Source organism: Camelina sativa, chromosome 18, assembly GCF_030686135.1.
Source record: "Camelina sativa cultivar CO46 ecotype springtype chromosome 18, ASM3068613v1".
Classification (NCBI taxonomy): Eukaryota; Viridiplantae; Streptophyta; class Magnoliopsida; order Brassicales; family Brassicaceae; genus Camelina; species Camelina sativa.
In genome coordinates, this window is record NC_141897.1 from 2,578,819 (window position 1) to 2,604,767 (window position 25,949).

The 25,949-nt window shown below is 35.3% G+C and overlaps 4 protein-coding genes and 1 long non-coding RNA gene across 25 annotated transcripts; 2 read left to right on the forward strand and 3 right to left on the reverse strand.

Moving 5' to 3' along the window:
• Positions 1–3,809: 3,809 nt before the first annotated feature.
• LOC104760364 (putative disease resistance protein At5g45510) lies at positions 3,810–8,908 on the forward strand. The gene is made up of 4 exons (XM_010483278.2): positions 3,810–3,962; positions 4,229–7,565; positions 7,876–7,945; positions 8,461–8,908. Exons 2-3 carry the CDS (start codon positions 4,236–4,238, stop codon positions 7,921–7,923), a joined length of 3,378 nt encoding a protein of 1,125 aa, XP_010481580.2. The 5' UTR covers positions 3,810–3,962; positions 4,229–4,235; the 3' UTR covers positions 7,924–7,945; positions 8,461–8,908.
• On the reverse strand, positions 8,909–11,534 carry LOC104760366 (uncharacterized). The gene has a single exon (XM_010483280.3). It carries the CDS (start codon positions 11,425–11,427, stop codon positions 9,022–9,024), a length of 2,406 nt encoding a protein of 801 aa, XP_010481582.1. The 5' UTR covers positions 11,428–11,534; the 3' UTR covers positions 8,909–9,021.
• Positions 11,535–13,690: 2,156 nt separating this feature from the next.
• On the forward strand, positions 13,691–15,964 carry LOC104760367 (uncharacterized). The gene has a single exon (XM_019240157.2). It carries the CDS (start codon positions 13,787–13,789, stop codon positions 15,728–15,730), a length of 1,944 nt encoding a protein of 647 aa, XP_019095702.2. The 5' UTR covers positions 13,691–13,786; the 3' UTR covers positions 15,731–15,964.
• Positions 15,965–16,885: 921 nt separating this feature from the next.
• Positions 16,886–22,652, reverse strand: LOC104763088 (cyclin-dependent kinase F-4). 2 transcript variants are annotated; one of them, XM_087499544.1, is made up of 13 exons: positions 21,387–22,652; positions 20,514–20,737; positions 19,631–20,117; positions 19,455–19,533; positions 19,307–19,375; positions 19,139–19,228; positions 18,912–19,050; positions 18,670–18,772; positions 18,456–18,508; positions 18,298–18,364; positions 18,090–18,198; positions 17,428–17,998; positions 16,886–17,345 (listed from the first exon to the last, which is right to left on the reverse strand). In XM_087499544.1, exons 3-13 carry the CDS (start codon positions 19,636–19,638, stop codon positions 17,149–17,151), a joined length of 1,485 nt encoding a protein of 494 aa, XP_087355670.1. In that variant the 5' UTR covers positions 19,639–20,117; positions 20,514–20,737; positions 21,387–22,652; the 3' UTR covers positions 16,886–17,148. The 2 variants fall into 2 exon arrangements, with proteins under 2 accessions (XP_087355670.1, XP_087355671.1); XM_087499545.1 differs by having other exon boundaries at positions 21,375–21,819.
• Positions 22,653–23,919: 1,267 nt separating this feature from the next.
• On the reverse strand, positions 23,920–25,733 carry LOC104760369 (uncharacterized). Of its 20 annotated transcripts, none has more exons than XR_015589043.1 (5): positions 25,395–25,733; positions 25,101–25,296; positions 24,870–25,018; positions 24,324–24,433; positions 23,920–24,235 (listed from the first exon to the last, which is right to left on the reverse strand). It is a non-coding gene; the product is annotated as an uncharacterized LOC104760369 (long non-coding RNA). The 20 variants fall into 20 exon arrangements; XR_015589044.1 differs by having other exon boundaries at positions 24,324–24,438; positions 24,870–24,916; positions 25,229–25,296; positions 25,395–25,701; XR_015589050.1 differs by having other exon boundaries at positions 23,920–24,132; positions 24,324–24,438; positions 24,870–24,916; positions 25,229–25,296; positions 25,395–25,697.
• Between the last annotated feature and the right edge of the window lie 216 nt (positions 25,734–25,949).

Below are 25,949 nucleotides of genomic sequence, written 5' to 3' on the forward strand. Positions count from 1 at the left end.
TTTATATTTTAGTTTACTAAACGTGTATATATATATATATATATTTAAGAATGAGATATACTCTAATATAAAATACTAGGTAACAACACGCACTATTTACGGGATAAATCGATTTAAAGAAAATTATTATTGTAGAACCAATATTTGTTTGTGTCAAACATAATATGTATCTGAAGTTTTTTATTTATTTCTTCAAAGCTGTGTTTTTCGTGTAAAAATGCATTTCACCCGTGAATTATGTGAACGTGGTAAAGAAAATATTTATAAAATGTTACAATATATGGAAATATATATTTTTTGTGTGTTTTAAAAATCAAATTTTATATTTATGGTTAATGGAGTAACTATAACACTTTTTCATAATCTAATAATCACTCATTTTAAATACATTATGATTTTTTTTTTGGTACTAAGTTTATTTATGATGATAAGGGTTATTGTCTTATTCCTTTTTAATAGCACATAGATTAATGTAGAATTAGAACATATATTCCTATTCGGTTTTCAATATTTTTATTTTTGAATGAATAATCACACGAAATGTTGAGATTAATTAGTTTGCATACTTAGATATATATATATATAAATAATCACACGTCATGATATCCCCTAATTTGTTATCATTTTTATATTTATTTATGAATATATATAAATCTATATTTATTGGGAATTAAGTTTCTTTTAATGAGTTGGAGATAATTCTGGGATAATATATTTTTCTTTTTATAATCAATTATAATAACTATTGAAAGCTTGTTATTTAAATTATTATGGTAATAATACTAACATAAAAAATAAAAAAATTTATATGATTTTGTTGATAAGTTATATGTTTAATAAGTTATATGTTCTTTATTTTTATTAACTTTATATGTTTTTATAGCCTTTTTAAGTTATTTCTTAAAAATAATATAACTTTGACTTGTATATTTGTAAGTAAAAATTAGTGAAATTTTCACTTAAAATAGTATGTAATTATTTAATTATTTTTAATATGTGATATTTAAATTTTTGTGAAAATTGATGACATATCTAATTATTATTCAGTTAATTGTTTTAATTTAAATATAATGGCATGTTGATGTAATTAAGTAGAAAATTTAAGGGTCTTTTTGCTAAATGTATCTCGAGCTCTCTGACGGCGACACATCAACTTTTTCAAAATAGTGCTTCTCTATTAATATATAGGGGATGTGTTAAATGAGAATATTTTTTTTTGTTTTGATAAATTTTTATTACTTTTATAGGTAACTATAATTAAAAATAAATTGAACCATTTGCAACCATCTGTTACCGCGATTTTTTTTTTTAAATTAGCAATTCTTTGTTTTTTAACAGCTATAATTCTATACAATCTAAAATGTTTTAAATAATTTACGTAACTATCGCCAAACGCTAATAATCGCAAAATAGTAGTATCACATTTTGGTACTTGTTCATAATCAGGCTTTAGAGGGTAGTGCATACCCTATACTAAATTTCTATTTTATATTTACACTTACTTATAAAATTATAATTGTGTCTTTTTCCTTTTATTTCCTATTTATTCTTCAAATAGTTTACTAAATTAGGTACATTATCTTTTTTTTAGTTGGAATGCTTTATTTAAATGTCATTTCTATTGATTTTTAATTAAAAATATCTTCATATGCATATAATAGTTAGATCATGTACAAATACTAGATATTTAAAACAAATTAATAAAAATTAAATATTATGTCCCATATATAATATTGTTCTAGATTCGCCAGCTGTACTCTAATCATAATATGTTTTTGTTTTATTCAAACTTGTCAATCAAATTCTTTTAATCAAAAGTCAAAACCTAACACTAACAGCTAACCATCACGATTTTTCATTTTTTTCAAAATTTGTTTCTTATGAATAAAGAATGACTCGAAAGCATAGACCTAATAAATCTCAATTTATTGATATATTAATACCATTAGCAGTTGTTATTGATGTCCTTGTCTGCTCTCTACTGATTGCGGGCGAATAAAGAAAGACTTGAGGCCGTAGACCTTATAAATCCATATTTACATGTTGTTAGCAGCTGTGACCTGTGAATGCGGAGTTATTGCTTGTCCACATGATATGTTCAGAAGATGAAGTTTACAATAAATTATCGTTATTATCTTAATGTTGATGACGTAAATTAAAGAGATGCTACAATAATGTTGAAGTCAACTGCGATTTGCGAGTATAGATATAATTAACATCTCCAAAATTTTATTTGTAGTTCAAAAATACAATACAAAAAATATTTCATATATAATTTCTATAATATTTAAATTTAAGAAAAAATGTTAAAATAGTTGACAAAAGAAAAATTGTTAAAATCGCTAGGATAAAAAAAAAATATATATATATATATATATATATATTAAAATCGCATATTTATATTGTTCTAGAAATCTTTACTTTTTTTTTTAACTTTTTAATATCTCGTCAAGCTAATGTCAAAGCGGATAATTTGATATATAATATACGTATCGAACCGCTTTTAAGTTCGTTTAAGTTAATTTTTATTGAAATATTAGTGTTGTACATGAGGTGGTTTTTTAAAAAAATGTTACAAAAATTGATTACCAAAATAATTGATCGTGGAAATGATATAATGAAATTATGTACCTATCTATATATACATTTTTGGAGACATTTATGAAATAAATCCTGGAGTTGGAACTTATTTACAATCATGTCATTAACATTAATTTTACAATTATTTTTTCTTTTAAATAATATTAAATTTAGAATCTAACTTCAGAAATTTTCTCCTATTCAAATTTCCAAAAGTATCAGACCAACAAGCATTAACATTAAATATTTTATATTTAATTAATCCATTCTCTATAAAACTATTGATAATAACTTATTTTCATGTGTTTGAAAGCCAAGTGATTAAACTGTTGATAATAACTTAATTTTTTTTTAAAAATTGGGGCCCGAACTTTCACAAATTGTTAAAAAAAAATTACTTCTTCATTGAAGTGGTTTTCAGTAGCTAATATATTAATATACAGATTTTTGATCCCTGCTAATAAGAAACAATTGATAGAAATCAAACTTTACGAAAAAACACTCCACCATTTTAATCGACTTGCACAACTATAAATACAAAAGTGTTAAATGATATAGAGATAAAACAACCAAAATTACAAAGTCAAATTATAGTATACTCATATAATTATAAAAATATTCTACCAAAAAAAATATAATTATAAAAATAGAATATATTATGTCATACTATTATCTCTACATTGTAAATGAAAAAGAAAAATCACAAAAAGTATATTTGTTGACTAAATTAAATTTAATGAATAAGAAGGATATCCTAACTTGTATATAATAAACCATTACATGTAGATAATGGAAATTATACACTACATAGTGTATTGATGTAAAACTATAATAGATTAAAAAATACAAAAATATATTATATACATATATAGTTAATATAATAAAGAAATTTTATTTTGTATTTCTAAACAAAAAATATAGTCCTGGCGGTGTACCGCCGCGGGTGAATATCTAGTATCCATAGTATAATAATACACGCTTATGCCTATATCTATAATTTGATAGGACTTAAAACTTTATTTATCATGTTCTGTATTTACGATTATTAATAATTATATCGATAAAATTTTCTTAAATTATCGAGGATCATTTCTTTCACAAGAAAATACACATTATATCAATAATAATTTAAGAAATGTTTTAATTCAACCAAAACAAAAAGTATTCGAATCAATTATTTTCTTTGGTAAATAAGTTATTTTAACTCTGTTCGGAAATTAGATAATATTACAATCAGCCTAAAATTAATTTTGATTGCAAATCAGGGGAGTTAAACTTCTTCCTAAGCTTAACTAAAATTCAAAATCTGTAAAATGTGAGGACTGATCAAAATCAAGGAAACGAAGAGAAACAACGGCGATTGTCCAGTTTGCTTCACCAAGGTTCGTCATTTACTCATTTTCTCCGACGATGCAGGTGTGTGTATTCGCACACTAAGCATATAGTATATGTTGATTAATTTCTATTATACTTTACTTTCCATATTCTTCTCCAGATGAGTTTGTGGATTATCTACGGTTTCTATTTTCTAGGATTACTAAACCATTAGATCACTAGAGAACATTTTTTTTTTATTGGAAAGAGTGATATATTGATCATGTTTCCACTTTGAATTTACATATCTTATTTTCCTTGTTTTGCGTACCAGTGATGTGATGGCTTCTTCACATAGTACTTACTTGGAAGGTGCAGTAGATACTGCGTGCAAAGAGATTTTGAATTCATTAGAAAATGATGATGTTTCGAGAGTCATACTTGTTGGTGAAGCTGGAATAGGCAAGACATGGATGGCTCGCAAGATATTCGAGCGTGCACCTAAAGACGACTCATGCTCATGCTACACTTCTCTCTCGTTGAATCTAAATAAAGATTTTGATGAAGTGTCCCTTTACGAGGATATAGCTTCTCAGCTTTCGGTATTTCTTGATAAGGAAGAGAGTGAAGAGGATGATAGTGAAGATGAGGAAGAGGATCAGAATACTAGAGACTTGGGGAGGTTGAAAGACAAGATTCATACAAAACTTAGGAAAAAGAAGGAAAAGGCTGAAACAAAGAATCTTTTGAAAAAGAAGGCCAAGGGTGAAAGAAAGAAGTACCTCCTTTTGGTTTTGGATGATGTAGGAAGCGTGACAAACGAAGAAAAAGTGATGAAAGATTTGGAACTTGAAGTTTTTCTTGCACCTTTCCGTCCTTTCAAGATTCTTCTCACAAGAAGGAAAGGAGAAGGAGACTCTAAAGCTAAGATGAAACCCCATGCCACAGATGAGTTACATACTACTAAGTCTGACCGTGAGATGCAGTCTGATGGCTCGGAGGAGTTGGAAGTAAACTCTGATGAAGAGATGAAGTCCCATGCCACAGAGGAGGTACATACTAAGTCTGATGGGGAGATCGATGAGTTAGAAGCAGAATCTAATAAAGAGGTCGAGTCCCATGCAACGGATGGGGAATGGGATTTACTTGACCCCCACTCCTTTGATGCGTCAAAGATTTTATGCAGCTTCTTTACAGATAGATATCTGATGAATCTACTCAAGTCCCTGATCAAATATGACTTACTTGAATCCCTTGAGATTGGTTGGTTCTCGAAGGTTGATATTGTGAAAATGAGCATGGGTTTGCCGGCTGCAGTCGTTGTGCTAGCCAAGTCTCTAAATTACATTTCTCGGAATCTTCAGTTCTCTGATCAGCTTCCTCCAAAGCAAAAGGAAGTTTTCTTAAAAGTTCTCTCCTCTTTTCATCCTGACCGTGAAAGAGCTAATCCTATTCTACATCTCGCATATGAGTTATTAAAAACAGATGATACAGTGAAGAGTTCTATTGTTGACTGCTTCTGGCATAGCTTGAGCTTCTTTGAGCATTGTGGATGTGTTTATTACCATGAGTTGATCGCACATTGGATTCTTGAAGGCTACTTTGATCCTGTTAGATCGGTTACCAAGGCCTATATGGAAGGCCATGCGGTCATGATGGAGCTTTTAGACCGTGGTTTTCTGAAGATACATGAGGACAATGTAGTTATGCCAGAGGTTGCAATGAAGAATCTAATAGATCTTCGGTGTCGTGGACTGTCAAGCAGATCTCGAATCGCACTTGCTAAAGTTTGTGGTAGTGACAGAACACAAGGTCTAGGGAAAACCAACCAGCTGGATGACATCATGGAAGCAGTCCAAACGACGAGGAAAAGAGACAAAATTACCACAGGTCTGATTAGTGGAAACCGTTTGCGTCGTGAATCTCCAGAAGACTTCTTTGAAAAGCTAAATGATGTTGAGATACTTGGCCTTTTTGAACCCACAGTGGAACCTTTTGTCCCGTTTTTATCAAAGCTAGTGAAGCTTCGAGTTCTTGTGATCAGGGACTGTGACCTACTACAAAATATAGAGTATCTTAAGGCTCTTACAAAGCTAACTGCTCTTGAAGTTTCTGGTGCTAGCTCCCTGATGGAAATCTCTGATGACTTCTTTAAGGAAATGACTGATCTTCAAAGTCTTCACCTCTCCGGGCTTCAGATCAAATTTGCCCCTTCCAGCATTTCTGTACTATTGCATCTTCACTCTCTCATCATCAAGGACTGCCCTTTATTGGAAGATTTGCCAGACATACAAGAACTAGTAGAGCTTGAGGTTGTTGATATTTCTGGTGCTCGTGGGCTTCAAACTTGTTTCGACAACACAGAAGGTGACAAGAAAAACACAAGCAAAAACAAAAACTTTTATCTTCTTAAAAAACTTCAGCTTCTTGACTTCTCGGAGAGTCAAATAGAGAGATTACCAATGTTCCAGGACAATGAGGTGGCCGCAAAACTTCACTCCTTGACTCGGCTCTTGTTGAGAAACTGTTGTAAGTTGAGAAGATTGCCTAATCTGAAGCCATTGTCAGGTCTCCGTATTCTTGATCTTTCTGGCACTTCCAGCTTAGTGAAATTACTGGAAGTATGCTTCGAGGATAAGAAGGAACTCAGAATTCTTAATATGTCAGGCACTTATCTTAGCGAGCTGCCTACCACCATCGAGGAGCTGTCTAGTCTCAATGAACTTCTCCTACGGGAATGCATCAACCTATATGATATCCCAAACATTCAGAAACTCACAAATCTTGAAGTCATTGATGTTTCCGGCAGTACCAAGCTGGAGATGATTGAGGGATCATTTGAGGACATGTCTTACCTACGTGAAGTGAATCTTTTTGGAACCAAAGTGGAGACACCAGAGTTGCCAAAGGAGACCAAAATCCATTGTCTAAAACGTATTATTCTGGCAGATGGAAGGCGTTTTGAAGGTGAGACATGGAGCAAAGTAAAGGAAGAAATCGAACATGATAGATCTGAGAATGCTAGCTCCTCTGATGCAGTTGCTACATCCCAAGAAACGCCGCCAGAAGAAATAAGAGAGATTCAATCAGATGAACATTGTACTGAGATGGGAGATGCAAGCAAGGAACGTCTTCTCCGAGTCCCTATAGAGAGAGATCTATATAAGAAGTTACTATCACGTTTTGCTTCCGCAAGTCAGCAGGAAGTCATGGAGATCAATGAAACTAATGAGCTAGATGAGGATACACTAGCTAATGCTGAGTTTGTGTCTTTTGTGGACTGTACTCCTACAAGGCTCACGTTCATCTTTAACAAGACTAAATCCATGAAGCGTTGCTGGCTAAGAATGTGCACTGACATAAAAGACCTTTTCTGTGACGTGGATGAGGAACATTTGAAATCACTGGAGACTTTGTCGATTACAAACCTTGCGTCATTGGAGACTATAAGATCTGTTGGTAACTTGGAGAATCTGAAGAACCTAAGCTTAGATTGCTGCCCGAAGATCAAAACGATTTTCTCGGAGATGCCTGCCAGCCTAGAAGTCCTAAATTTAAAGCATTGTGAGAACCTGGAGAAAGTTGTTGAAGGAGTCCAACTGTCAAGTCTCACTAACCTGACGTTGAAAGTGGAGAATTGCCCAAACTTGGAGGTATTTTCCAAAGACTCGGTAAGTTGCAACTTTCTACTCTATATTACCTCTCTTATTAGTAAACGTTTAGGACCACATTAATCCCTCTCTTTTTTTTTTCTTTTTTTTTTCCTTTTCCTGAAAAATAATATTTTTGTAGCAATCTTTTGCATCTCTAACGTTTTAGCACACACTTCAGAACTCATCAGGAGATGAACACTTTCAAAAACTAACTGCCAAAAATCAACTGCATCATATTTTTATCTCTTTTGCAAGTCGTCTTCCACCAAATCTTGTCTCATTTCAGCTTCATCGATCATAGCATTTTACATTGCGTGTGTATTTGCAGGAGTGGGAAATAATTGAGCCTGAGGAGGCATCATCATCACAAGAGTGAAGGATCTAGATCTTCATACACAGTACTATGCATCTTCATCGTCCCTTCTAATTTTTTTTTTTTTTTTTTTTTTGAATACTCTGTTCTGCGTGTGTGTGAAGCTTTGTATACTGATTGACGACGGGCTTTGATACCGACACTCCTTTTTCTGTCCCCTGTTTCTGTTTTAAGATATTTTCGTCCACAATTTTAAAAAACAGTTTTTATTTTCTTGAAGACCTAACTAAAGGTTCAAGAAAAAACAAACGTTTGAGGTCCTAGACCAAAACATTTTATATGGTTCCCTCTCCCAGGTTGAGCTATTGACATTTGGTAAAACAAACTTTACAACCAGTTTTTATTTTCTATATTCAACACAGTTCATGTATTAATCATGTTTTTATTATAGAGTACCAGTACCAAAAATTTACAAAAGCAGGAAGAGTTAAAAAAAAAATAGTAATAAGTATACTACAGCTACAGCATATAATATACAATTACAGCCTAACCATCACCCACTATCTTCTTTGACCAAGTTTTCCTGTTTAAAATCTTTAGGATTTGGAGAAAACTGGTTACAATGATCATCAGACACCGCAAATTATTCAGCAACAAAAACAACTACCCCATAGGACAGGTTAGAGAAGAATATGACTACTGATGTAACAAATGAGAGTATCAGCTGTACGTGTGAAGTTTGGATAAGAAGAAGTGAATCACGTGTGATGGTGAGCTGGTGGAAATGGGAAAGCAATGTCAACGTAACGGCAAACGAACAATGTTAGTTAACACTGTTTGTTAGCTTAGTATAAGAGCACCTGTTAGCTCACATTTCTCATTATGCAAAATCGGAATTGTTGTTTCTATTTTCTTGGTTTGGTGACTTGTTCCTCATCGTTATTGCTGGAGATTCTCTCTTGAGACTCTTGCAGATGAGATGATGATTCTGCGTTTCTTGTGAACGTTGTTTCATTTATCAAATCAAGTTATTACTCTGCTTTCTCTCTGTTTTACTCTCTGTTCTTGTTGAATATTGAAAATCGTTATCAACTACAAAGGCTGAAGTTGTGCGACAGGGAAAAAATAAGGAACAACACAAGAATTAACATAGTAGAGTTTTTACTTGGCCACAATGAGTCTGGCTCTAGCATTCTCCTCTGTGGTCTGGAATTGGTCTCCGAGGCCAAAATGAGCCATCAATAACCAAACAAAGCTGATGAATTCACCTCCTTTGCTTAGTTGCGCTACATGTTGTTTCGGGTCACAGTAAGTTGCTCCATAGCAAAGCATCTCCACCCACACATTGCTCACTATCATCCATTTCGTGTTCCCACTTATTTGCTTAAGCGCATTTGCTAGTCTACTCGCATCAGCTAGCACATTCCTGCGTTGATGTCTCCTCCCTTTTCTTTCCCTTGACTCACCGAGAGAAGATAAAATCCCATTGCAGACATTCTCTAGGTCTATATCTTCACGGTTCTTCCTCTTCAAGAACTTTTTAGCTTCTCCAGTCTTCTTAACTTCTGCTACAGCTTCCATGAAACTTGTCTTATCGATTCCTGCAACTGTTGACATCATAGCAGGCTGCACGAATAAGAGGTACATCATGTAATCTGAAAGGATTTTGCTGAACTCCCGGTTACATTCATTCTCTGTTGTTGCTTTCTCTGTTTTGTATAAGAGCTCAGTGGCAATATGCCACATAAGAATGCTCTGATCATAGTCTGCTTGAGTGACATAGCGCAGAAGTTTCATGCGTAGCGCCTCATTTAATATGTCGTGCAGCACCCACTCACCCCTTGTAGAATAAATATCACTGGCAGTCTCTGCCCTATCAGCAGCTTCAGATCTTCGCTTAACCTCTTTAAATATGAACTCCCACATTTGTTTCGTTATACGATCACTTGATGTATAAATCACCCGGTTGAGCTGATCAGAGATGCCGAAGAAGTCCAAGACATAGTAGATAACAGGGATACCAAACCAGAATCTAAGAAACAGCTTCAAAGGGTAAAGAGCATAATACAACTTCCTGTTGTCCGTGGATGATTGAAAAATGACCTCATTCAACCAGCTGCGAACACGATCAATCTCATGTTTCATGTTCCTGAAACAGAAGCTGATCCCTCGGGTGGTATATTTGACGGCAACATCAATCCACAAAGATTGAATGAAAGCGTCAAAGAATCTGTGGATCCATCCGTCGGTATTGTGGATGGTCGAAGACTTTAGTCCAAGAGAGTACTCAATCAGGTTATATGAATATATGTATTCAGACCATCTACGAAATATGAATTTTCTATCAAGAACCTCACATTTGCTGCCTTTTACTCTGTGGGAACAATCGCATGCCTTCCACTTCAACTTCCTAAAACTTAGGATTGAGTTGAATACTACATCGACCAGGGTGTCCTTACGTTCCACATCCTCCTTTGGCTTCTTAAATCTTGCAAATGTCCAATCAGAGACACAGAAGATGAAAATAGCAACAAAATCAAGTGCTATTCCACTGATGAGTAAGACGTACGTTAGGTCCACATCGAATCTGTTGTAATCAGATTTCTTGGCTGTTACGAAAATGCCGAGGCATGAGACAAGGGATGCTAAGGCCATGAACCGGAAAGATATTCCAATCCAAGTATGGAGAATGTTAACTTTGGTGTAAAATGTGCCATAGATGAAACTAAGCTCCACCTCTAAAACACTCAAAGCTTCCTCTGGTGTGTCTAGTGAGAGGAAGAATTCTTTGCTGTTGTTCAACTGCTCAGATTGAGAGTTAAACATGAGATCAACCACAAGACCTTTAAAGATATTGAAGTACTTGTAAGCGTACTGGACAGCCTCGAGATCGGTCAGCTTGTTAGGTGGCCTCACTAAAACCTTGGGTCGTTGACCTTTCTCGACCTCCTCGATCCTAACTATTTGGGTAGGTTCTCTAAGCATCTTCCTAACTGAAAACTCCTCCATGAGCCTTGCGTAATCCGGTCCAGGATCAGGATCCTCGAGCATCGAGTTCTTGAAGGTTTCAAGACTCGCTCCACGCAGTGCTTGTATCCTCTCTAAATACTTGATGACTCCGGCTACGAGCATGAGCGATGTGGGTGCCAAAAGATTGTTTGGTATTGAGAGAAGAAAGACGTATAGAGTGACGATTGCTTGACAAACAAGAGCAAACAAGCTCCTGAGCCAGAGGTCATTGTCCTCAATAGCAAGAGCTGTGATAGTGTCAGGACCACCGAGGTGTAAGAGAAGGAAGGTTGCCCAGAAAGCTAAGAGATCTGTGTTCTTGGGTTGCGGTTCGCTTCCTTGATTATCTGAGATCTGTCCCACGGCGTACTCTGCTGCCCAGTTGGCTAGAAGGTAAGCCGACCAAATGAGTAACCGGAAAAAACGGCGGTGAGTTCGTTTTCTGTTTGGTGAGAGAAGAACCAGGAATGTCTGAAGAGCAAGACTGAGAATCACCAGACCACGTATGTTCCATTTGTCCCACAGATCCTTCACTTCCTTCGGTATTGCCTCACCCATGTTCACCTTGTCTCCATTCAGGTTTGACTTTTTTTTTCACGGAGGTCTTGTTCTGATTGTCTTCTTATAATTTATATTCGTGAATCATGTTCCAGTGTGTAAAAAAGTCGTCAGAAAAGAAGAAAGAAACAAAGATGATGGATAAGCCAATTTTTTGAAACTTCTGCCCAATGTTGGGAATTAATTAAAATAAATAAAAACTAATGAGAAAGATGATGGATAAGCCAATTTTTTTGGTTAAAAAACCATTTGGTGAACAATTCTAATAAAGTTACGAAATAACCTTTTTCTACAGTTTTTATTTAAAATTGCATATTTTCTTATTTTATATTGTGGTCTTTAAAAAAAAATGAATCAGACAGTATATGCAGAAAATGTCAACACGTTTTTAGTTAACTACAAAAAAAAAGATAGAAGATACAGAGGGGAAGAGAAGGAACCATGAGCGTTTAAGAGTTTCTAAATTGCTTAAAACGCACAAATGAATACAATACTTGAAACAATTGGTTGGTTTATGTTTAGTTTGGGGCTTATGTACTTGGAGGCTAGCTTTGTAGTTCACTAATTTATCTTCTTCTTCTTTTTGTTTCTTGCACTATTTCATAATGTTTTGGATCTGTTTCCACTAGTTGTCTTAACCTATCCCATTTTATGAATGTTATTTTCCTAGTGAGAACATATGCGAGATAACTTGAATGTTAAAGAGTCAATTCGAAAGTTAAGATTAGGAATTCAAAGTGTGGTGTCGACTAAGTGTACAGTGAAATACACTTTGGTTGATCTTTGCTTTAGCGGTGTGCACATTCTCTTACTCTACAAATCTCTTACTTTACAAATTTCTTACCTTTTGGTGACGGCTAGCTGCCTCTCTCTAATAATGAAAAATTATTAGGCCATATTATTTTGTCAAAATTCAAGCTTATATGTATTTTCTTCCATAGCTATGCGTTTGAGCTCTTTGTTTTGAAAAATGCATGACATCAAAATTCCTATATTAATAAATAGGTATTGAATGAGTTCACTATCATCAAAATTATAAAGAGAGTGGTTTTGACTTTTGATTGAAAACTTAATTATTTGAATTAGGTGAATGATTTTACCAAAGATAAAAAAAACTTTCTTGAAGTATAAAATGTTTCTAATTATCGGTTTTATTATCATTATCGTATGCTTTAAAATAATATTACTTTATAAAAAATCATAACAAATATCGCATTCCCTATTTATAAGTGTCTTTTAAATCTTCGTGGACTTGAGCAGGGCACTGCACGTTGGTCTATTTATGTTGGAATAAACAAAGACTGGAACTGGAAGTCTGGAAATTCAGTAATCATCTCGATTCTTCATTTCTCTTTTTTTTTTTTTTTTTTCAATTGTTTTGAATAAAGAAAGACTTAAGAGTTAAGACCATTCTTATCCGGTTATCCCTAAACCTCAAATGAATATTTTCCATATTAATTAATATTAAAAATGAAGACACTTTTTTAACATGCAATAGCCTAATAGGAAAACATTTCCATTATTAATTTTTGTAATTAGTTTAAATTTTTAAAAATCCATAAATAATATGCAACGAAAATGCTCTCGTAGTCATACTATATTTTAATAATACATAAAGCAATTAGCAATAGTATAATCCTGAGTTATTGCATGCTCTCAAGTGGAGGTTACATATTACATGTATCAATAAGACACTAACTAATACACCTCCACACACGTTATTACCACGTCTCCTAAAAGGAAGGACAAGTAATTCGAATTTTATACTATATTTCTATTGTTGTCTTGTTCGAATAAATTAAACAATAGTACAAAAAAATCTAAAGTTTTGTAAAACGGAGAAATTTCACTTAATGGATGATCTGCACTTAATTAATCCAGTTACGCGAGTGAACTGTGTATATGTAATAGTATTAAAAACACACCTATGTGGAGGGAGGGCACTAAGGTCGACGTTCATGACACCATCAAAATTCAGTGCGTTGGCAAAAACAAAACGGAAGATCATTCAATGATCTTGTTTTCTTTAATTTGAAGAAAATGTGAAAGCTGCATAGGCTTAATACTTTTTATATTAGTACTGTTGATTTGTTTTTGTTTTTTTAGAAAGAACTGTTGATTAGATTAATTTAATCTCTAAATTGATGATCATTGACTTTTAGAATTCGGACAGCCTGTCTTGATGAGATTGTCTCTTGATTTTTATGTATTATTGATATGATGTGGTTATAGAAAATATTTGTATGTTATTTACAATTAGCATTCAGAAATTAAACATACGTTATTATTCTGCTCATACTTCAAAAAAAATTCTCATATCTCTTGTTTACTCAGTTAGTCTCTCGGTCTAGGCAAATCGATGGCTTCAGATTCGGGGCATGAGTTGAAGCTCATATCACTCCTTTCTCAACTAGTCTCTCTCGAAGATTCGGGTCCGGAGGTCATCATATTAGTTATAACTCAAATAATCTCTCTGGTCAGCTCAATGGGTATGGATTCGCAGCCGAAGCCGGAGTCAGAGCTCATGTCACTCATCACTCAGTCAGTCTCCATCTTCAACTCTATGGATTTGGATTTGCAGCCGGATCCGCTAAGGAAGCTCATATCATTCATTTCTCAAAATCTCGGTTCGGAGCAGAAGATGGTCGTCCATGATTCAGAGTTGATGACAATGGCTGGACAAAATTTGGCTCTCAAGCCGGAGCCCGAGCTTGAATCACTCATCCATCAAATATTTTCCCTCGTCATATCTATGTATTCAAAGTCCACGAAGTTTATTTCCTTATGCCCTCAAATACAAGTAAGATTTGAAAATGGAAAGTTTCATCATGTGATTGAACAAGTCTCGTGCAACAGCAATGACAAGTGGAACTGTCTGCCTTTAAACTGGGACAAATTCAGGCTAGTTGGAGAAGATGCTACCCTTTTTTTCTGCCGTGGGTGCAATGGTGAGAACCATAAAGAGTATGCCAAGGCTTCTTTTGAGATCAAACACAATCTTCATCCAAAACATTCTCTTCAGCTTGTCTTGTCGCATCACTATGGCAGGACGAGGGAATGTTATTGTTGTGATGAATATCTCAACGAGCTATTTTATTATTGCTCGGCTTGCGATTTGGCTATTAATCTTGCTTGTGTGGAGAAGCCACCAGTCTTATCTATAGACCATCCAAAGTGGCATGAGCATACACTTGCTTTGTTTCCAAGATACACTTCCTTAACTTGTGACATCTGCGCCTTGGCTGATTCAAACAGTCCTTTCTATCTATGCTCACCTTGTGGCTTTGCGATCCATCAAAAATGTACCAGCTTACCACATGTCATAAGGATATCACGCCATCATCATCGTATCTCTTTTACTCACTCTTTTCACCAAGGAGATTGGTCTTGTGGCGTTTGTCGCAGAAAGATGGACAATGACTATGGGGGTTATTCTTGCACTAAAGAAGATTGTCTGTTTGCGGCTCACTCAAAATGTGCTACGCAGAGAAATGTGTGGGATAGTGTCGAACTTGAGGGAGAGCTAGACGAAGAAGAGAAACAAGTTGAGGCGCCGTTTGAGAGGATATGCGATGGAATCATCCAACATTTCATTCATCAACATCACCATTTGAAACTTGATTGCAACACGTATACAGATTACGACAAGAATATGATTTGCCAAGCATGCGTCAGGCCAACCTTTTCTGGTAATATATACTCTTGTTTGGAATGTGATCATTTCCTTCTCCACGTAGCATGTGCAAATCTTTCTCGCAATAGACATCACCCGATACATCCACATCTGCTCACTCTAGTGATAGGATACGATAGTGTTATAAACCCAACAAAACCGTGTTCAGCTTGTCCTTGGTCGTATACAGCTGGTTACTTCTATCAGTGCAGTGAAGAAGAATGTGATTTCCGGCTACATGTGCAGTGCGCTATAATGTCTGAGCCATTATTCTATGACAGTCATATGCATCCATTATTCCTTACATCCAAACCAGAAGAGGAAAGAATTTGTTCGGTTTGTAAAGAGTCCGGACATTGTTCCACGAATGAAACATTCAACTGCATTGACTGTGACTTTACTTTGTGTTTCAAGTGTGCAACTGTACCTCAAAGAGCAATTTATATGTATGATAAGCACGTTCTCATTTATGGGAAGGAGATAAGTGGCGGGATCACTCATTGGTGTGAAGAATGTGAGAGAAAAATAGAGCAGGGCGTAAGATTTTATATTTGCTATGAGTGTTGTGTTTCCGTACATGCCGGATGCATGCTTGGGGTGGACTTATACACGATGCCTGGTTCATCATGATTGTACTACGGTACCAAGGTAGATGTTTTACCTCCAATACTTTCATACGTCTCTCAACCTATTTGCTCTTAAGAAGCATTGTCGACACAAAATTATTTTCCAGTGTACTGCATTGTATATTTTGTTGTATTCGTGATTCAGGCGATTAGAGATGAAACATCGCTTGATGATGGTCATTGCTATGTTTGTAAGAAGTATTACTGAATTTGTATCAAATAATCGTCGTTCCTCTTCCTCGAAGCACTTTCTGTCTAACCTCAGCATTGTCTGGTGAGATCTAAGATACCCGCTACATCCACATTTACTCACTTTAGTAGTAGGATATTGACGGTCAGACGGTGTTATGATTGGTGAGAATAAATGTTCAGCTTGTCCTTGGTTTTGCACAGCTGGTTTTTTATATAAGTGTCCTAGAGAAAGAATTATGTCATTTTAAGCTACATGTACCATGCGCCACAGTTTCTGAGTCATTAGTCCATGGAAGTCATGAGCAAAGCATCCTTTAGAACTAACATGACTTTGTATTCTGTTGTGTTTCCACGGAATTATAACTCAGAGAAGTATTTTGATTTGCATCGTTGTTGGTAATTCTTGAATTTGATCTCTACGTTCTCAAGCACATCTTTTTAGAAAGCAAAGATGCTTTGGTTGAGCCAACTCTTACCATCCTTTCTCAAACCCTTTCCTCACAATCCCATATATTTTGGATCTACCCTTCTTCAGTATGCTCCAAAATGTTCACCACTCCGTACATATAACACAGCCGAAGAAGCTCGATGTGAATGAAATTCAAGGAGGGTGAGAAATGGAAGGGAAAAAAAACCTGGCGAAGGAGCGAGTTCATGAAGATATATGAAACAGCGCTCCAAACGAATGGGAAAACCCCTCAAGTGGTAAAAGTGCATAGAAGAGCGTATAAACAAGTCCTCTCTGCACTCGTAGATAGTAAATCATCTCAGTTAAATCATAAGTACATAATACATTTATTTTACGACATAGCTTCTTTAGAACAACAAGCATAAGAGGATGAGCAAAAAGTGAACACTCCGAAGCAGTCAAACCAGCAAAACATGAATGGTAGATGACGAATCTTCCACAACACTTGGAAACAAAATCCAAAACCGATATAATCGTCTGATTCCAGAAAATCGAAAATTGGTGCAATGTCGAGAGCTTTATTGCAAGCTGATAAATAATACTCCATACATAATAGTCACGTCATGAAGACGGAAGCTCTATCAAACAAACAAGATAGTTTTAAAAGAGCGAAACACAAAAGAGGGCGGAAATCAACATAAGTAGTCTTCAGATTGGACTCTCGGGTAGATGATGATAATCAAAAGCAAAATGATGATGGTGATGATGGAGATGATTATGGTTCGTAACTTATTTGATTCATAAGTAAAGAGTCTTTCGGCTTAACCAGCGATTCTCCTAGAGTAGCGATTTGAAGGCTGTGTAGGCCGGAGGAACATGTCAGCACTTTCTCCCACCCACCCTGCCTTCATTGCCGGTTGTTGTTTACGACTTTGAGTCCATCTTGCTTCCATTGTTGCTTTTGCAGTCTCTGATGCTCCACGAACAGAGACCCAGTTCTTGTCTGTAGATACGGCAACTGCACCATTTCGATTCATTCATTCAGATGATAAACAAGCTTTCTGAAAGAAAAGAGAAAAAAAAAAGGTGATGTTACTTACGAGGACTCTTCCTTCCAGGTGGTCTATACTTTGCGTCTTTAACATTATAACTTCTCACAGGTTTGTTGTTCCATGCGGTGTTCTGGTTATTATTATTCGCCATATCCAACTTCCACTTGGTGGCACCATTGTCAAATGCAGCATTCATCTTTGGAGTAACGTAACTGTTGACACCATTGCCAAAAGGAGCAGTCGTCTTTGGAGCGACATGACTGTTGACACCATTGCTACAAAGAGCATTCATCTGTGGAGCAACATAACTATTGCCACCATTGCTCAAAGAAGCATTCGTCTTTGGAGCAACGTAAGTGTTCAACGGCTTATTAGCATTATAAGTCGGAGCCGCTGGCAACCGCTTCACAGACTGCTGCTGATCCAGAGTCCCTCTCGGTAAAGACGGCTTGGGCCGGAGAGATGGGGGAACATAGTAGCAACTCTGGAAGAATGGATGCTGCAGAGCTTCTGCTGTTGTCGGTCTACTGCAGGGATCCCACGAGCAAAGGCGCTCAATAAGGTTAATCGCATCTGCACTAGCATATGGCATCAGACTTGATAGGTGTACACGGGGAAGCTGCAAGATAAACAAACAGATTGTTACTAGTAACATTAAATGTAAAATCATAGCTTCTGCTCTTAGATATGTAAAGATGAGAAAAAAATACCTGAGGAAATTGGTAATTGATAACGCTGGCAAGATTCAGCCCCTCCAACCATGTCTCTTCAGTTGGGCTGCCTATGACACTACAGATTTTGTATATCTCATCTGCTTCACTGCATATATTAAAAAGGTGACAGTTAACTCAGTGGTTAAGCATTCAAATCTGCAACATTGTATAATCCGGACAAATTCAATCAACCATTGACAAATACCTAGCTCCAGGAAAAAGAGGACGAAGAGACAACAGCTCCGCCATAATGGCACCCATCGCCCACATATCTGAAACACAAATAAATTACCCCATTGTTAAGCACTGGATTACAATATATTAAACAGAAACTTCTGTTACTGGTATATTGGGAAGACTAACCAACTTTTGACGTGTAGACATATGACTGTAGTAGTACTTCAGGTGCTCTGTACCTGTGGGAAGTTTAGAACAGAATTAGGGTGAATTAGGAAGAGAAGAGATATGGCACAAATCCACATATGTGCCTGTCACCATCAGGCATATGGATCACTGAACTACATCTACATTGATTTTCTGAAGTATTGAACAGAGCAATCAGGAAAGTTAATCTTACCAGCGTGTAGAGACATATTCTGTGTATGGTGGACTTGAATTGATTTCCCGGGCCAGGCCAAGATCAGCAATCTTAATGACATCTTTTGAGACCAATAGATTTTCTGCATCAGATAGAAAAATTTACAAATGTTTTAGCGACAGGACTAATGAAAATTGACTGCGATGAAAAGCCCTGAAACTAATACAAATCTCCACAGCACATGTGCTGATGTTGATTGGTAACTCAAGGCTATTAATTACCTGGCTTAAGATCACGGTGGAAGTATCCATGCTGGTGCATATAAGAAAGGCCTTGAAAGACTTGAAAGCACCAATTTCGGATATCAGATTCAGCGAAATGCTTAGGGCGATCCTTCATAAGCTGGTACAGATTGCACTCCTGACAGATAAGAGAGAAAAAAATTAGGAGCGATGGAAAAGGAAAAGTTTTGGCAATAAGAATAAACAAAAAGCAATCAGAAGTATACCATGTACTCGAACACAAAGTATAGGACATCATTTTCCCGGATAACTTCCTTCAGTTTAACAATGTTTGGATGATTCATTCTGCTAAGCGACTAAAATGAGAAAAGAGAAGGAATCAGGAACATAAAGTCAAAAAGACTGAAAACATTTCAGTAAAGGAGATACTGTACCTTCACTTCTCTTAGATTCACACATTCTTCCCAAGAGAAATACTTCTTTTTCATTCTTTTAATTGCCACCTGCCCATAGAAAACTTCAGTACCCTAGAAACCAAGAACACATTAAACAAGTCTTTTTCTCCAAATGGAAAAAACTTACAACTTCGCCCGTCTGTTTACTGGCTGCTCGCCAAACATTCCCAAAAGTTCCATCACCAACTTCTTTGAGTAACGTGTACCTACAATTGCATAAGGCATCGAGAAGTAAACACAAACTATAAATCGAGGGGAAGGAAGCCAAAGACTAGAGAAAAAGATAAGAGAAATCGAACCTACCTCTCCATTGTCACTAGGTAAAGAAAAGTAGCCGCTACTATTTATTTGTGGGGAACTTCTGATATATGTCTATAACTTTAACTTTCCAGTTGTTTGTATGGCAGCAAGATCAATAGTTCTCCCGCAGAGTAGACCAACCGTTATTTACTTTGAATATCAATGGGTTGACCATCAAGGGAAAAGAAAGACTTTAAAAGAAAAGGAAAAAACATACTGAGAACTGGAAGACGCACCAACAAAAGGTAATGTTCTGAGTAACAGGACGAAACCAATGCTCACAACATTTCACTCAAGGTGTTCAGAGACTTGAGGAAAAGACACAGCTATTGAAAACTCAAAACTTGAAGAAAAACTGATACATCCTTCTTTAACCAGCTCTAGTAAGAACAGGATATGGAAGAGGGACTAACTAGTTTTTGACTGCAGGAACAGATTTAGATGACAATCTAGGACTATGTGAAGGTAAGATAACTTGCAAACATCAGCCCTGCAGAAAACAAAGATACCATACAACCGTCATGCTCCAGTTGTCCAACAAAGAAAGATACCATAAGTATTGACTATTTGGCGTGCTTTTGAACTCTTATCCTCAAGTTTCCTTTTTGAATTTTCCTTAATTCTTGATATAGTTTTTTCATTTTCTCCAAATTTCCATATTTTATATTCACACTCCAAAAAAATGTTAAAGGAAATCTGACAAATCTTTTATTTCCCTATTAAGATACTGAAAATATATTTTACTTTTACCACAGCGCTAGGTCCCTTCAAAATATTTCACAAAAAGACAATTTGTAAACTCAGAAAAACGCATCTAATCTATTCGAACTTCAAAGCTGTGTAAGCTAAAATGCAAGTGTCAGCGGCTTAATCCAAAAAGACATACCTGAATCAGAAATTTGCATCACACCTTCCGTAAAGATGGCAGAAGGTCTGAGCACTAGGTGCAGTTCACGAAAGAGCCAATAAGGAAATCTGCGCGTGCAAGAAACCGCCAATCGAGTGCTTCTTGCAATGAAAAAACACGATACTGGTAGCAGCCTGAGCCGATGTAGTCTTGTTCCATATCTCAAAAGAAGAAAATCCACTAAAAACGAAGCTTAATATAACCTGACCAGAAGAAGAAAAAAAAACATTAGAAGTGCAACAAGCTATGTACAGAATAGAAAAGGAACAAAAACAATCCAACCATTCAAGGTATCATACAAATATGTTTATCTAGAACTTGTCCTACACAAAGGATGATTAACAATAAAATCCAGTCCTAATAGACTCCAAGCAATACCAGCGAAAGTCATAAATCTACATGAAACCCTAAGAAACCAAACTGTAATCAATAAGTAGAGAGTAAACCCCAACTCATGATACCTGAGAAAAATTCACAATGTCTAAACTCCTAAGTACACCACCAAACCTCTATCTCTACTCCATTGGAGTTAACCCAAAATATAAAAAACAACCCAACCATAGACTCAATTTATCACAGATCTGAATGAAAGAAGAAAGCTTTACAAACAAAACAGGAAAAAAACCCACAAAAAAAAAAAAAAGCGTAACCCTAAAAAAAAATCAATCTAAAAAACAATCCGTATACGTTCAAATCCGAGATCTCAGAAACGCGACTCCAATCATACAACAACAAATCAAAACCAATTTGATTGAGCGCAAAAACAATAGAACTAAGAAGAGAATCAAAATCGCATCAGTCAAACCACGAGAAACAACAACAACAAAAAGACACGGCTACCTCGATATTTACCTCAACAGCCAAGAGGCATAAACTCCGTCTCCGACGACGGGATGAGACTGTATCCAGAGCTTCTCTCTTATCACAACTCCACCTCTCTCTCTCTCTCTCTCTCTCTCTCTCTCTCTTTCTCTCTCTTTGCCGCGTATTTGTGTGTGGTGGTTCTCGTGATAACAAAAAAAAAAAAACAAGTAAAATAATAAACCCTACTTTATAATATCTCCGCTAATAAATAATATATATTATTCAGCCATTTATTCTGGTCGTGTTTTGTTAGTGCAAAGCTGCTACAATCCGCTGCATCTCGGTCTACAGTATTTCTTCACATAAAAACCGTGGATTAGTTTTTAATGACATCATCTTCAATCTGAACCGTATGATTATTGTATATTTTAATCTTTAAGTAGCTTTTTTCCTTAACGTTTAACTTAATTCTCAGATTTCCGTGTAACAGGAGATAAATACTTGCCTTGACTTTTCGTACAAGTTTTTTATATTTATTTTTTTTCGTAATGTTTCCTTTCCTTTTTTTCTGGCTCCTATTATTTCCATTTTTTTTGGTCAACAATATAACCAATTTTTGTATTATAACCATTTTTTATAATAATTTCAATACAAAATAGCCCAATGATAAGTCGACGTTTAGAAATATAAAGGTTCACAAAGACACAAACGTGTGATTTCTCTACAGTTGCTGCGTAGTTGAACACAACAAGGCTCGAGGGCATGATTAGTGGCACAATCTTACGTGTGACCTGTGCTCTATCTACCTAGCTTTTAAGTCAACTAGGGATTAGCGCGGATTTATTTTACGTTTACTTTCATCAAAACTATAGAGTAAGATTGTAATGTTTTATTTTTATTTGTATTTGATTTTTTTTGCATAGTTATACTTTCTTAATTACATCTTAATTATATATATATTTTAGATGTGCTTAAAATTTGGTTTTATAGTTTGTTGTTTGTTTGTGTTTTCCATAATTTATATTTTTATATTATAGTTTGTTAATATCTGTTTTTTTTTTTGGGTTATTCGTACTAAAAGGTTATTTGATTTTGGAATGTGGAATAGTTGTAGAAATGATTGCATCCATGTAGAATTTTTTTTTTCTTGAGTTAGACCATGGTATTCCTATATATTAGACAATTGTTTTTTGCATATAACCATGTGATTATACATTCATGGTGATAGTCATAGATGTGGTTACATTTAAATGTAAATGATGAAGATTTTCCATAAAAGTGTGTTTTTTACTTTTGTTCTCTAACCTTTTAATAGTTTTTAGGTGTTAAATTTAGGTTTTATTGTGGGTTTCCAACTCAAAACCAATTGGTAATGAGTGGAGAGACTCTAACCCTTTATATATTACTCAAGTCTCTTTCCATCTATCAGATACGGGATATTTTCTCCACACGCCCCCTTGAGATAATGGCTCTTCTAGCCATTAATCTTGACAATCCATCATGCCCCTTCTAGATAATGCTCTTTATTTAGCTATTTCGATGGAATTGGGCCTTCCTTTGGGCCATCAATTAATTGGGTGATTGGGCCTCTTTCCGGGATAGATTAATTAACGGGACAACGTGTGTAGGCTCTGATACCATGTTAAATTTGGGCTTTCCTGTGGGCTTCCAACTCAAAACCAATTGATAATGAGTGGAGAGACCCTAACCCTTTATATATTACTCAAGTCCTTTTACATCTATAAGATCTAGGCTTGATATACAGTGTATGACTTGTTTCTGTTGTTTATTATGCAAAAAGTATTAAAGTCATATGTTGTGAACAATTAAGTGTGTTAATACTGATTCCAGCTTTCCGGTTCTTAGATTTCTGCGAAAGACAATTAAGCTGAATCATTGTTCTACCATGCTAACTAATTACTTGTATTGAGGGTATATTTTTTCTAACTGTGACATAGGCATGAGATTCTATTCTCACACCCCACTTTTCCATACCAATTTTAAAACCAAAAGATAAGCAGGTTAGGAAGTAATGAACGTCTTTGCCAACGGGTAGCTTACGACAATAACAACTATGCAACTGCAAACTAAACAAAGAAAATAACCCAAGGCATCCGGTACAACCTAACCCAATTTAAGAAAGGAAATAAAAAACAGGATAATTATGTATAATGTATGGTTTCAAATGTCATATTGCTGCTACAGGTATTTGTAATTTGAAGAAGCAAAAGATAGAGAAGATTGTGAGATCTAATTAAGGAAAAGACTGTGTTTTTTTAAAAAGTGAATTTCCGGAGCAACTCACACTTCCTCACCACAAATGATATGTCAATGGTCTCATCTTACTTCTTATTGTTCTGTATATTCTATATTTGGATATAATTTGTAAGATGTAAGTTTAAGTTATGATCTACTAATTTAATTGCACAACACAACAATCGACTTCTTATTGACTCTCTTATTTTTTATATGTCATCCTCTCAATCCTTACATATTAGTTTGTTCCTCTCATTCTCCATCATGCTGGAGTCTTTTTCCAGACCCTCCAAATCGTAACAGTTAGTTGTTTATTACAATTTCATTTGTCTTAAAACGATCAGGTTTATATAAGGTGAAGACGTTTATAAATTTTAAAAGTACAGTAAGGTAGTTAGGAACCTTTATTCATCGAGCCTCTTCCATGCAGTTGCAAAGGAAATTCTCAAATTTCTATCAAATATTTTTGTACCTCTATTGAAGAACAAAAATACTGTTAATTACATATCATCCGGTCCACTTTCCCAATAGTAGAAATCTAAATAGCACATATACCCAAAAAAGTAGAGCTGTAAGCCTATAAACTTGTTTGTTTCGAACTTTCCTACTTTATTTTTCCTTCGTAAGTAATTAAAGAAACACTATACAGAAAATAGAGTGAAATAGTAAGCATGTAAAGTATTCAATCTCAATTAAAGAAATCGAGTACATAGCTAAAGTAGAATGTACCTTGACATGACTGAGTACAGTAGACTCCGTTGCTTCGAAATCTATACATCAGCGGCCACCATTATTGAAGATAAGATTCATTTAAATGGACGAAGCAATACTGATCCCTTCTGAGCTATCAAAAAAAAAAACACAATTTAAGTTTGATATTAAATCAAGCAAGGAGTTTTGGAATACGAAAAATTGTGACTCTGCATGATTGAGCTGCCTAGAATTTAGGCAACAAATGCTTCAAGGGCCTGCAGTTTTAGAAGTGATATAGTTTTTTTAACACATATACAGGATGATTATAACATAAAACTAAAGACAAGCTCTGGGAGGGATGTTGATCATCTAAAAGTATCCCTCCAGAACAGTGTGTTCGGATTATCTACCAAATATACAGAGAAAGGTCATTCTCTTTGTTTTTAGTAAAAATAAGATATTGAACCATCATTAAACACACATAAAAGGCATTCAAGTATTTTTAAACACTACTGAAGACATTAACATGAACCAAATTGTAATTACCATATGCAACAGAACAGAGGAGTGCGTAGATGATACCTCTGTCTATTAAAATGTGAAAAGCTGACACACATGCTCCTTTTGATCTGGTGGTTCTCCGTGCGGAGTTCATAATTCACAACATTTCACAAAGGCGAACAGTTAGGAACTCATATATGTTTCAAAAAGCTAAATGCACAATGCAATGCCTGCAACATCAAAACGATTTTAGTCTATCGAGAGAAGACCAAAGATAGTAAAGTAAGCTTTGGAAGCTTATTTTTTAGTTACCATCAGGACTGTGCTTATATATGATAATTAAGCCTAGAACCGTGACAAACTGAATTCAAACGTGTAATAGGCATACGTTTTATCCTGTGTCTGATTATCAGAGATCGAGACTAAAGATGGAGGGATACCGGTGGATGTGGGAAACCACATGAATTTGATATGTGGATCAGAAGCCAATTTTGAAAATTCATTATCTCTACATGAGCAGAACTACATGATATCAATAAATTGATCAGAAGCAAGTGTTGAAAATCCATCTACAATGAAAAGCGGGGAAGAAGAGTGACATTTTACCTAGAGCAGCGTGAATTTTCCAGTGAAGAAGGCATTGTGGATTTTGGAATTGAAAACCATACTTAAAACTGAATTTATCGTGGATTTGTGTACAAATAAGATGAGAGGAGCTTGAAACCATAGGTGATAAAACTGAATCCATAAGTGAATTTATATAGCCAAGTGATGGAGACTACTTGAAACGTAAGAGATCATGGCCTTGTGGTTGTGGGAGTCGATGGGTTTAGGGTTGAAACCGAAGAGATAATGACTTTGTAGGAGTCGATGGGTTTACGGTTGAAATTTAAACTTGTCGATTCATTTGGTTGACAAACTTTTTTAGGAAAAAACTTATATTCTACTTTGGATGATGTGCTTCTCCTAAGAGCTTTTTATTTTGCTGAGGTGGACACTCTAACAAGGTTCAAATTATCCCTTTTATTAGTAGTAATTGACACGCTTTCCACTAAAATTTAATTAATTAAGGTTCTCTCTTCTGCTTCACTAAAAAAAATTTAATTAATTAAGGTTCTCCAGCAATACCCAATCTTCTAATCTTAATATAGGCTTTAGTAA

Coding starts and splice junctions, on each gene's coding strand:
- LOC104760366 (XM_010483280.3), bottom strand. CDS start 11,427: ATGGGTGAGGCAATACCGAAGGAAGTGAAGGATCTGTGGGACAAATGG.
- LOC104763088 (XM_087499544.1), bottom strand. Junction 19,229..19,306: donor TGAATCTAAGAGAAGTGAAG/GTACAGTATCTC, acceptor TTCTCATTTTAG/TCGCTTAGCAGAATGAATCA. Junction 18,509..18,669: donor GAATATGTCTCTACACGCTG/GTAAGATTAACT, acceptor AACTTCCCACAG/GTACAGAGCACCTGAAGTAC.
- LOC104760367 (XM_019240157.2), top strand. CDS start 13,787: ATGGCTTCAGATTCGGGGCATGAGTTGAAGCTCATATCACTCCTTTCT.
- LOC104760364 (XM_010483278.2), top strand. CDS start 4,236: ATGGCTTCTTCACATAGTACTTACTTGGAAGGTGCAGTAGATACTGCG. Junction 7,566..7,875: donor AGGTATTTTCCAAAGACTCG/GTAAGTTGCAAC, acceptor GTGTATTTGCAG/GAGTGGGAAATAATTGAGCC.